This window comes from Gorilla gorilla, chromosome 6, assembly GCF_029281585.2.
Source record: "Gorilla gorilla gorilla isolate KB3781 chromosome 6, NHGRI_mGorGor1-v2.1_pri, whole genome shotgun sequence".
NCBI classification, from domain to species: domain Eukaryota; kingdom Metazoa; phylum Chordata; class Mammalia; order Primates; family Hominidae; genus Gorilla; species Gorilla gorilla.
In genome coordinates, this window is record NC_073230.2 from 89,025,968 (window position 1) to 89,038,654 (window position 12,687).

Here is a 12,687-nt window from a genome sequence, read left to right on the forward strand (position 1 = left end):
AACATCGATTGAGTTGTGTATGATTCCACATAGAATATTAACTCAATGGAGGTCAGTGAGTGGTGTGTGTGTGATTATTTGCCAACTGCCGAGGTGGAGAAGCCTCTTCCGACTGCAGGCAGAGCACGGGGGGCCCTGCTACTGGCTGCAGCTCCAGCCCTGCCTCCTTCTCCAGCATATAAACAATCCAACAGCCTCACTGAATCACTGCTGTGCAAGGCAGGAGAGCTCCATGCACACAGCCCAGCAAACAGCAGCACGCTGCTGAAAAAAAGACTCAGAGGAGAGAGATAAGGAAGGAAAGTAGTGATGGATCTCATCCCAAACTTGGCCGTGGAAACCTGGCTTCTCCTGGCTGTCAGCCTGATACTCCTCTATCTGTGAGTAACTGTTCAGGCTCCTATTCTCTGTTTCCTTGGACTTGGGGTGCTAATCAGGCCTCTCTTTCCCTTATCTGTTTTGAATATCAAAAAGGATGTTCAGGCTGGGCGTGGTGGCTCACACCTGTCACCCCAGAACTTTGGGATGCTGAGCAGGTGCACTGCCTGAGGTCAGGAGTTCAAGACCAGCCTGGCTAACATGGTGAAACCCCATCTCTACTAAAATTACAAAAATTAGCTGGGCATGGTAGTGCATACCTGTAGTCCCAGCTACTTGGGTGGCTGAGGCAGGAGAATTGCTTGAACCTGGGAGGCGGAGGTTGCAGTGAACTGAGATCATGCCACTGCACTCCAGCCTGGGTAACAGAGGGAGATTCCATCTCAAAAAAAAAAGAGAAAAAAAAGAAAAAAAAGAAAAAAAAAGATTTTCAAGGAGAAGTAGCTTAAGTGTTGGATGCTACAAACATATAGAGGTTATGATGGATGTTTTGCAGATCTATAAAGGAATAAATAAGCATCTCCCCCATTCATCTTTAGTGGAAAGAAGGGTTTAGGGACAGCATTGATTGAGGATAATCTAATAGACAAAGGTTTGTACCCAGCTTACCAAACCAGAATTTGGATTTTACATTTTTCCCTTTAAGTTGCAGGAGAAGAGGATGAATCTTCTCACCAGTGAGATCCTGGCATCCTAGAGCAGGTGGAGAGAAGAGTCACTCCCTACTGTGTGTAGTGGAGGCTTCCCGCCTGTCACATTTTACTTCTAACTCAATTTCACAGTTATTAAGAGTAAGGAATCATGGTCACATGGAAACAGAAAATACAAACCTCATTTTAATTCTTTCACAGAAAAGTTAGCAATTCAGTGAGTTGTGGTAACATAGTTTCCATCTACTGGCAATTTAACATGAATTGGTGTGGCTTAAATTCATCCTTTTTAAAGCCAGATTTTTTTGGAGATAGACTATTTCCAGCATGTTCCTTCTGAGTGATAAAAGAGGGCTATTAGTTCAGTATTTGTGACAATAAATGTGTATAAGATAACCTCACCTTTCCAGAATAATGTCAGGAATATGAGTCTAATGCACAACTATATATCTCTAGGACAAGATTGCATATGTCTTTTTAAAAATACTTTCCCAAGAGTTTATTTTAATACCCCCATTTCAAATACACCTGCTTAGCAGGTTATCTTAAACTCTCAGGGCTAGAAAGTAAGCAAGACTGTGAGCCAGTGATGATAGCAAAAGCATCCAGGTAGGATCAAGATGAAGTGAGAAAATATTCCTCACCGCTTAGGGTAGAACTCCAAATAGATATTCATGGGTCCTGGCCCCCTAGTGGAGGTCACTTGAAGGACAAACATGTTGGCATCTCATCTGCTTGAAGCCTGGACACAAGGGCACCATCAGTGTCACTCTGTGTGTGGTTGGCCATGTTGTGGGGCTGTCACTACAGATTCTGGCAGTCAGGCAGACAATACCTTAGCCTTAGACGATGCCGGTACAGCCCAGGATTCAGAAGCTATAGTGTAGACCATGCCCTTCTTAGGCCTATACAATTACATGCAATAGATGACGGATTTTTCTGTTAGCCTCTTCATTGTAACCGAAAGCAGCATTACTCTACCAAACAGAGGGGAGCTGGAAAGAAACTAAACAGTTTGCCCAGCACAGCCTCTGCCTTGACATGGAATCATGTGAATCTAGACACTCACCTAGATCTTTCCTCGGGGGCCAATGCTGCTGACACATTAACTCAATAGTTTGTCCTGGCCTGAGAGATCATGTAACATGCAGAAAGTTTAGAAGCAGAGATTGGTGCCATTGATTTTCCATGGCTGTGACAACAAAGGAAGGAACAGGAGTGGGAAAACCCAAGGCCACCCTGGTTGTGGTAGATGGTGCACACACTTCCACTAACTATTCTGGGGCAAGGATCCAAATGCACTATTGGGCCTGGCTATGCAGTCTCTGCTGGGTTCTCCAAACACGAGCCTCCATGTCGTTTCTTAGTTGTATTTTACCACATATTATCAGAGTCACTGGATTTGTACAGAATGTTTGGAACCTATACTGCCTTAAGGGCTACCCTTTAAAGAAGAGAAAACAAGATCTTAATTCAACTATCTGGAACATTTTATGGTTACTTATGTGGAATACTCCATCTTTTGCTATCAACAGGAAGGTACCTGGCCATTAGAAGGTGCCTGCCTTTCAGCTGAAAGCACATATGAGGCATACGGATCCATTTATATACACCGTACTTTTGAACCACATTTTCCTAATTTGCGTGTCTGGGGCCAAGCTTGTGGGACTAGTGTTGGCTACCTCTTCCATCAGCTTTTCTTCTTCATCCAATCTTCTGCCCCTCAGTAACATCAGACTGGGAAGGTCTTCAGATATCCAGAACCCACAGTTGGGGGAGTCCATACATGACCCATCAAAGATGGGTTGCAAGCAGGCCTCCCATAGGGAGCAGCAGCCTTGATGGGTTTTCCTACAGAGACAGTTGATGTGCAGAGGCAATAAACTGACTGCTTTGTGATTGATCACCTTGAAGAAAATGAGCATGTCTGGCTGTATTAGTCTTTTCTTCCATTGCTATAAAGAAATATCTCAGGGTGGGTAATTTAGAAAGGAAAGAGATTTAATTGGATCATGGTTCTGCAGGCTCTACAGGAAGCATAGAGACTTCTGCCTCTAGGGAGGCCTCAGGAAATTTACAATCATGGCAGAAGGTGAAAGAGAAGCAGGCAGATCTTACATGACTGGAGCAGAAGCAAGAGAGGGTGGGGAGGAGGTGCCACACACTTATAAACCACCAGATCTCATAAAAACTCATTGTCAAGAGGACAGCACCCAAGGGGGATGGTGTGAAACCATGAGAAACTGTCCCAAAGATACAATCACGTTCTAACAGGCCCCGCCTCCAGAATTGGGGATTACATTTCAACATGAGATTTGGGTAGGGACACAGATTCAGACCATATCACTGGCACTGTGCTTATCAGGTGAATATCACCAGTTGGAAGGCTAGATTCCACAAGAGGAGGAATGTCCTTGTTCTTAGTTGTGATTCTTCTGCACAGTGTCATTCAGGAAAATATGAGTCAATCATCCTCCCCAAGAGCTCAAATCAATCAGATCATCTGACCACAGAGACTGAGGTGTAGCTGAAAGGTGCTTGCACTTCTACGAGGCCAATGGAAGCCTGGAGCACAGTTGTCAATCTATAGAAATAAGGACTCTGTGACTCCTCCAAGACCTCTCTGTGAATGACAGTTTAAGAAGGGCCAGATCCTAAAACAGGGTCAGAGCTTAGAGTGAAGGGAAAGCATAAAAGCCTCTGAGCAAAATCTAAAGACAGGGTCACCATAGGCTCTCAGTGACCCCCTGTGACTGAGTGGATGCAGTGATGCAAAATCTCATCATCACTGCAGAAGAGAAAAAAAAAAAAAAGTCACCCTTTCTGCCTAGGATGAGAATCCCCAAATCAGGGAAGAGTCCACTTACTAAATAGACATGAGAGAATGAAGTGCCCTGGGAGAATTCCTTCCCGAACCTCTCAGGATCATTCACATTTGAGAACATTTATCAAATATTCATCCCAGACTGGGGCCATGAAGACTTCAGCTGCTTTTAGCTAATCATTGTAACTTTTTGGTGTCTCATGGTGGAAGCACGAAAGGACCTGATGAACAAATATAATCATTGCCGTCAGAGTTACTGTTATTTTTTATTGCCTTAATGTTACCTCCTTTGCCTGATCATTCCAGTTCCTCAGTCAGTGACTCACCAGCCCCTATATCTATAAAGTCACAGTCCCTGAGACCTGATTTCTGTTTCACTTTGTAGATATGGAACCCGTACACATGGACTTTTTAAGAAGCTTGGAATTCCAGGGCCCACACCTCTGCCTTTTTTGGGAAATGCTTTGTCCTTCCGTAAGGTGAGTGTTTTTGAGCTTCCTCTTTTGCTTCTTATGATTGCAAAGAGCAACTTAGTTCCATCAGTAAAAATGCTTCTGCTCAAGAGGAAGGTCTGAGATTTTATACTTTCAGAAATAGCATGTAGACATCACCCAGAGCATGGCAAAGTTTACCCTGGGGCTCTCTTGCTAACTCTCAGGAAGCTCAAGTTTGCCTCAGTTGGACAGCCCAAATGTCAAGTAGATCCAGCAATCTGATGTTCACAACTTGATGTGCAGACTTTGTGAGCACCATAAAGAGCATTTCCTTTTTGCTCCAGGCAGGTTCCCAGGAAGGTACAGTCATACTTAGTTAGTATTAAAAGTAGGAACAGGAGCCCCTGATTGTGGCTTGTTATCTGTGGACATGAGAGTAAAACTTTCCTCTCTGTAGCAAGAGCTCATGAATAGGCTTTTTTCCCTTCCTCCTGCACAGCTTGGAAACTCAGTTTATTAGGGAGATCAAGTATTTACCATTGGGTCATTTGCACCTGCTTGAAGCCTCTTCAAAAAATGCCAAATTTTGTTGGGGAATTTCCATGGCTTTAACCCAGGTCTTACTCCCCATGACATCTGTTGCCACTTTGAGACACAGAACAAAGGTGTTCTGCTTTACTTCCTTTCCTTTGAAGGCTGCGTCTTGTGGGTGAGTCTGAGCAGGGAGTGGATGTAACTGAGATGAGATAGTGGTTGTCTATTAACCTCAGATATTTAAGCACAATATGAATTCATGGGTTTATTTTTTACACAAAGGCAGAATCACATGCAAAATCACTAGAAAGGGGATGATTTGACAAAATTATTAAATATTTAATTTCACTAAATAGAATGTCATATGTGCCTCATGGACTGGGGACTTTGGTCGAGCCTTTGTGCCTAACCTTATCTGATGCTGTGTTCAGGGCCTGGTCCCTGGATGGAAAATTACGAGCTCATCTCCACAGGGCCAGCAGCAGCAGGAGTCAGCTCTCTGGCTTAGACAATCTGTCCTGCATACCTGAGGCTTGTTTCTCAGATTCTAGTTCTCCTAAGTGAGGGCCTTGTTGTCTAATTACTACCCAGGAATTTCATATTTTTTCCCTCTGCAAAAGCAATAATTTCCCTACTTTCACGTGCATCCTTGTGAGGAGACCACCAAACAGGCTTTGTGTGAGCAATAAAGGTTTTTAATCACTTGGGTGCAGGCCGACTGAGTCTGAAAAAGGAGTCAGCAAGGGGAGATAGGGGTGGGGCAGTTTTATAGAACTGGGGTAAGCAGTGGACAGTTACAGTTAAAGGTGGTTATCCATTGTTGGCAGTGGAGGGGGCCACAAGGTGCATGGTGGGGAGATCATAAGACTCATTGTGCAGAGAAGAATGTCACCAGGTTGATTGATCAATCAGTTGGAGCAGGGCAGGAACAAGTCATAATGGAATGTCGTAAGATTGGTCAATCAGTTAAGACAGGAGCTGGCTGTTTCATTTCTTTTGTAGTTTTCAGTTGCCTCAGGCCATCTGGATGTACACGTGCAGGCTTGGGCTCAGAGGCCTGACATTCCTGTCTTCTTATATTAAGAAAAATAAAACAAAATAGTGGCGAAGTGTTGGGGCAGCAAAAATGTTTGGGGGGTTGTATGGAGAGATAATGGATGATGTTTCTCAGGGCTGCTTCAAGTGGGATTATGGGCCATGTGGACACCTTAAAGAAAATTTTATAATGAGTTACAAGGAATAGGAATTTAGGCTGTGGGGAGATCTTGGGGCAGAGGATGGTACCATGGCCTTGTTAAAAGTAATATTTGTTGTATAGAATAATTGGTGATAGTCTGAATGTGTTTTTATATTAATTGAGAAACCAATTGAAGACACAAGTCCCGAATAACAGAAGGAGAAAAACAGGTACCAGAGGACTAAGAATAGGGAGGAGCCAAGACACCCAGTTAGAAAGTGTCCAGGTGGGTCCAAAGTAAGTATTTGCCTGGCTGGTGAGTTTTTGGTCTTTATCTTTAAGCTTTTTTATATTGTCATATACCAGGCCAGATTGGTTTAGATAAAAACAACATTCTTCATTTAAAAATATAGAGTACTCCTTTTTCAGCAATGAGTAGGTCAAGGCCTCAGCGATGTTGGAGGACGACTAGGGCTAAGGAGTCAACCTGGGTCTGAAGGACTGATAAAGTTTGTGATGTATCAGTAATGCTAGCAGAAAAGTCATTGAAAAGGCTACAGAAAGTTGTGACAGAAGTTGAAATACCTGCTATTCCAGCTCCAAGGGCAATAGTGGAGGCAGAAAGTCCTAACCCTACAAGTAGAGGGATTAGAGGAATAACTCATTTTTGTCTGGTTGGTGTCATGAGGGGGACAGGAAGTTGTTCAGTCCCATTTGCAAATTGAATTTTTTCAATTTGGGAATAAGAAATACTAGTGTACATGTACCTGTCCAATTAGCAGATAGACACATGTATGTAGTGGAGCCACAGAGGAAGAAGAGGCCTTGTGCAAGGCAAAACTGGAAATGCAAAGTGAAAAGATGAGAGGGAGTGCCAAAAGAGGTGTCTTGCACCCAGACTCTTAGGGATTTAGTGAGGGCATCAGCTCTTAGTGGTCATAATGGGGATTGATGGGGCAACTGGATAGAGGGGGAGGTTTGATTTTTTATGGTGTATGAGAAAGAGCATAGTGTCTACAACCAAACTTTCATTGCTATTCATGGGGTTCGGTATAAGTAAACAAGAAGGGGGAATGGGAGGAGAGTCCGAAGAACAAGGGGAAGGTAGCCAAGAATGGAGTGAAATGCAGGGCAAATGTCTTAAAGGAAATGAGAAGTTCTAAGAGGGGGCGAGTTGCTTGTAACCTACATGGAAGAGGTCATGAAATGACAACAGAATAGAATGGGCCTGTGAGACTGGAAGGAGATATTTTTCTTGGTCTAAGAACCATCTTCCTTGAGTGGGGAGGGATTGATAGGTGGAAACTTCAGTGGGAGAGTAAATAGGAGTGACTGATGAGAAGGAGAAAAACTGGCCATGAGGGACAGAAGTAGGAATACTGGTTGCTTCTTTAGCTGTCTTATCAGCATAATTGTTGCCTTGAGCAATGGGGTCTGAGGCCCTTTGGTGGCCTTTGCAGTGAATGACTCCAGCTTTTTTTGGAAGTAAAACGGCCTTGAGAATAATTTTTATTAAAGAGGCATTAATGATGGAGGACACTTGCATAGTGAAGAAACCTCTTTCAGCCCATATTACAGCATGGTGGTGCAGGATATGGACAGCATTTAGAGTCAGTATAAATATTGATGTGTAGTCCCTTTGCAAGAGTGAGGGCCCAAGTTAAGGCAATGAGTTTGGCTTGCTGAGAGATAGTGGAGGGGGGCAGAGCAGTAGCCTCAATGATACATGTGGAAGATAATATAGCACAGCCTGCCTTTGCTGGTGAGTGGTGATTAGGCCTGGTGGAACTGCCATCAATAAACTAACAGTGATTCAGGTGAAAAACAGGAAAGAAGGAAATATGGGGAAATAGAATGAATGTCAGATGGATCAGAGAGATACAGTCATGGGAATCAGGTGTGGTATCAGGAATAATGTGGGAGGCCAGATTGAAGCCCAGGCCAGGAACAATGGTAATTGTGGGAGACTCAACAGAGAGTGGGTATTGCTAAAGGAGCTGGGGAACAGAAAGTATATGCATCAGGTGTGAGGAAGGAAATATATTTTGGAAGTTATGAGAACTGTAGGGAGTGAGTTGAGCATAGTTTGTGATTTTGAGGGCCTCTAAAAGCATTAGGGTGGTGGCAGCCACTGCACAGAGACATGATGACCAGCCTAAAACAGTAAGGTCAAGTTGTTTGGACAAAAAGGCTACAGAGCACAGTCCCAGTCCTTGTGTAAGAATTCCTACTGCACAGCCCTGCACTTCGGCTGTGTGTAATGAAAAGAGTTGGGATGAGTCAGGAAGAGCTAGTATGGGAGCAGCCTCTAGAGCTGTCTTCAAGGAATGGAAAGAGGAGTGAGGAAAGGATTTAGGACTTATGGGGACAGCTAGGTTTCCCTTTGTGAGTTTATATAATGGTTTTGTTAGGATGGCAAAACCAGGTATCCAAAGGCAAAAGTATCCAACCATGCCCAGGAAGGAAAGGAGTTGTTTTGTAGAAGGGGTTGGGGTTTGAGAGATCAGCCAGACGTGATCAGCAGGGAGAGCCCATGTGTTTTCATGAAGAATTATGCTGAGGTAGGTAACGGATGGAGAAGAAATTTGAGCTTTGGAGGGGGATACCCAATATCCTTTGGAGAGTAAATGTTGAAGGAGCAGGAGGGTATCTTGTTGAAAAGACTCAAAGGAGGGACTACAGAGTAGAAGGTCATCAATATATTGAATAATGTGGGAAGCAGAGGGATGGAAAGAAAGTAAATCATGAGAGAGAGCTTGGCTGAAGTAATGAGGGCTGTCCCAGAAGCCTTGCGGCAGTACAGCCCAGGTAAGCTGCTGGGACTGATGGGTGTCAGGGTCAGTTTAGGTAAAAGCAAAGAGAGGCTGGGATGAGGGGTACAGGGGAATAGTGAAAAAAGCATCTTTAAGATCAAGAATGGAATAGTGAGTTGTGGAGGGAGATATTGAGAACAAAAGAGTGTACGGGTTGGGCACCACAGGGTGGATAGGAAAACAATTTGGTTGATAAGGCACAGATCCTGAACAAACCTGTAAGACTTGTCTGGTTTTTAGACAGGTAAGATGGGGGAATTATAAGGACAGTTTGTAGGCTTTAGAAGCCCATGCTGTAGCAGGTGAGTGATAACAGGCTTCAATCCCCTTAAAGCCTCTTGTGGGATGGGATACTGGCGTTAAGCTGGGTAAGGGTGATTAGGTTTTAATGGGATAGTAATGGGCATGTGATCAGTTGCCAGGGAGGGAGTAGAGGTGTCCCATACCTGTGGGTTAAGGTGGGGGGATACAAGAGGAAGACACGAAGGAGGCTTTGGGTTGGGAAGAAGGGTGGCAATGAGATGTGGCTGTAGTCCAGGAATAGTCAGAGAAGCAGATAATTTGGTTAAAATATCTCAGCCTAATAAGGGAATTGGCAGGTGGGGATAACTAAAAAGGAGTGCATAAAAGAATGTTGCCCAATTTGGCACCAAAGTTGGGGAGTTTTAAGAGGTTTAGAAGCCTGGCCGTCAATACCCACAACAGTTATGGGGGCAAGGGAAACAGGCCCTTGAAAAGAAGGTAGTGTGGAGTGGGTATCCCCCCTATCGATTACACAGGGGATGGACTTACCCTCTGCTGTAAGAGTTACCTGAAGTTTGGCATCCGTGATTCTCCGGGGGGCTTCCGAGGTGATCGGGCAGCATCAGTCTTCAGCCACTAAGCCAAGGAGATCTGGGAAGGAGTCAGCCAAGAAACATTGGGTTTGAGCTCCAGAAACTTTAGAAGCAGTGGCGATGTGAGTCGGACAGTCCAACCTCTAGTTGGAGCCCACACAGACAGGGCACGGCTTAGGAGGAATCCCAGGCTGTGGGCATTCCGAGGCCCAGTGGCCAGGCTTTTGGCATTTGAAGCAAGGTCCATGAGGAGGTTTTGAAGGAGCCCCTGGGAGCTGTGGCTTGGATGTTCTGAAGGTTTTGTATGCTGGAGACATGGTTGTGGGTTGTCTTACACTGGAGGCAAGTAGCTATAATTCAGAGATGCATTGTCACTTGGCCGCCTCTTCTCTATTATGATACACCTTGAAGGTGAGGCTATTTGAGTCCTGTTGTGGGGTTTGAGGCCTGGAATCCAATTTTTGGAGTTTTTTTCTAATGTCAGGAGTGGATTGGGTCATAAAATGCATATTAAGGATAAGGCGGCCTTCTGGCCCCTCTGGGTCCAGGGCTGTGAAGCATCTAATGGTAGGTGCTAAGTGGGCCATGAACTGGGCTGGGTTTTCATCTTTACCTTGGGTAGTTTCCTTTAGCTTGTCATAATTAACAGCTTTATATGCTGCTTTTTTGAACCCCTCGACTAGGCAGGAGACCATGTAATCTCACCTAGCTATACCTGGGGAGTCCGTCTTGTACTGCCAATGGGGATGCTCTTGGGGAACTGCCCTGATGCCTTCTTGAAGGTCTGGCTCATGACACTGGTGGGTGTCAGTGTGAGATTGGGCTAGGGTATCAACTCTTTCCTGCTCATCTGGGGAGAGGGGAGAGGTCAGGATGACATTTCAGTCACTCCAGGTTAAATCGCAGGACTGAGTTAAATATTGGAATTCCTGTATATATTTAGTGGGGTCTGATGAGAAAGAGCCTAAACGCTGATCTGGAAGAGGTCGATAGAGAAAAAGGCACATGTACCTTGACTATGCCTTCAGCTCCAGCCACCTGACTAAGAGGAAATTGTTGGGCAGGTGGAGGAGGGCTAGTCTCGGAATGAAACTGTAAGGTGGAGTGGGTGCGAGGAGGGGAGGTGATACTTCTATTATAGGGTGGGGGAGCAGAGGATGAGGAAGAATTGGGACCTGGCTTGGCCTGGTGAGGAGCAGCCTGGTGGGGAGGGGAGAGGTCAGCTGGGTTCATAGAAAAGGAGGATTCAAAGGACTCAGAGCTTAGGGTGGAGACTGAAGAAAGAGACAGGAGAGAAAGAAGAAAGATTTGGGATGAGTCACACTGGGAGCAGAGACTAGGGAGAGACTGATGTATAAAAAAATGCCTGGATGTCAGGCACCTCAGACCATTTGCCCATTTTTCAACAAAAATCACCCAGGTCTTATAAGATCGAGAAATCAAAAGTGTCATTTTCTGGCTATTTGGAACCATTGTCCAGTTTGTATTGAGGCCAAGTGGTATTGCAGAAGAAAATAAGGCATTTAGGTTTTAGGTCAGGTGTTAGTCAGAGGGGGTTTTAGGTTTTGAAGAACACAGGCTAAGGGAGAAGAAGGGGGAGTGGAGAGTGGAAGGTTGCCCATAGTGAAGGGGGCAAGCCCAGAGAAAAGAGAAGGTAGAGACATGGAGAGAGGGGGGATGGTACTTGCCTCCCAGGAAAGGTTGTGCTTGCCACCCAGGGAAGATGGTACTTGCCACCCAGGGAAGGTGATACTTGCGACCCAGGGGAGGTGGTACTTGCACCAAGGTGAATGATCAAGGCAGGCATCCCCACAGTGATCAGATACCTCTGAAATGTGGGTGAATAACCAGGCAGGTGTCCTGGCAGTGATTTAGACACCAAGGGAAGACTGTTCCCGAGTCCATGACTGGTGCCAGAGTTTTGAGTTCATGGATAAAACGCATCTCCTCTGTCTCTACCAGAAAGGGAAAGAAACTGAAATTAAGAAAGGGAGAGATTGAAGGGTGGAGGGATAGCAAGAGAGGTTGGAGAAGAGAATAAAAAGAGGCCGCTTACCCGATTTAAAATTGGTGAGATGACCTTGGGCTGGCTGGTCCGAGGACCCAAGAGGTGGATCTCCTCATGGAGTGAGGGTGAGGACAGGGGATGGGACTCCCGAAGGAGTCCCCCTGTCCCGGGTCTTTGGCACCAAATGTCATTTGCGTCCATGTGAAGAGACCACCAAACAGTCTTTGTGTGAGCAATAAAGCTTTTTAATCACCTGGGTGCCGGCTGACTGAGTCCGAAAAGGAGTCTGCAAAGGGAGATAGGGGTGGGTCAGTTTTATAGGACTGGGGTAAGCAGTGGAAAGTTGCAGTTAAAGGAAGTTATCTATTGTCAGCAGAGGAGGGGGTCACAAGGTGCATGGTGGGGAGATCATAAGACTCATTGTCCAGAAGAAGAATGTCACGAGGTCGATCGATCGATCAGTTAGGGCAGGGCAGTAACAAGTCATAATGGAACTTTGTAAGGTTGGTCAATCAGTTAAGACAGGAGCTGGCTGTTTCACTTATTTGTAGTTTTTGGTTGCCTCAGGCCATCTGGATGTACACGTGCAGGCTTGGGCTAAGAGGCCTGAAACCCACCACTTTCCCATGTCAAATCTTTAGTAGATGTACCCCTAAGATACACATTCCTCGGACGTTCTTTTCCATAGTTAAAACTTCACCCCTGAAATGTAGAAACAGGAAGGTTTTTTTTTAAGTTTCAGTGCAAACTCGGAGCAAGTGTCATAATTTTCTGTCTCCGATGTGTAGAGATGACATTTTCTCAGAACTTTCATGTTAAGCTGGAAAACTGGAAAGCGAGTCCACTTTGTCATTCACTCACTCACTCATTTTCTCACTCAACAAACATGCCTCACACTTATCTAAATCTGCTAGACTAAAAGAGGTCCCTGGTGTCTGTAACTTTCTAATTCTGCTAGAATTCTAGAGCGAGCTCATGAAATAAATGAAAAGGATGAAGAACAAAGAGACAAAAGACTGCACGTTCCCTTCTG

At 45.0% G+C, this 12,687-nt stretch overlaps 1 protein-coding gene across 1 annotated transcript in view; it reads left to right on the plus strand.

Annotated features, from left to right (window-relative positions):
* The first annotated feature begins 240 nt into the window (after window positions 1-240).
* CYP3A7 (cytochrome P450 family 3 subfamily A member 7) overlaps window positions 241-12,687 on the plus strand; it is a 34,617-nt gene continuing 22,170 nt past the window's right edge. The window contains exons 1-2 of the mRNA XM_031013172.3: window positions 241-380; window positions 4,238-4,331. Coding sequence (XP_030869032.1) covers window positions 310-380; window positions 4,238-4,331 — 165 coding nt within the window. The 5' untranslated portion in view covers window positions 241-309. The remainder of the gene's footprint in view (window positions 381-4,237; window positions 4,332-12,687) is intronic.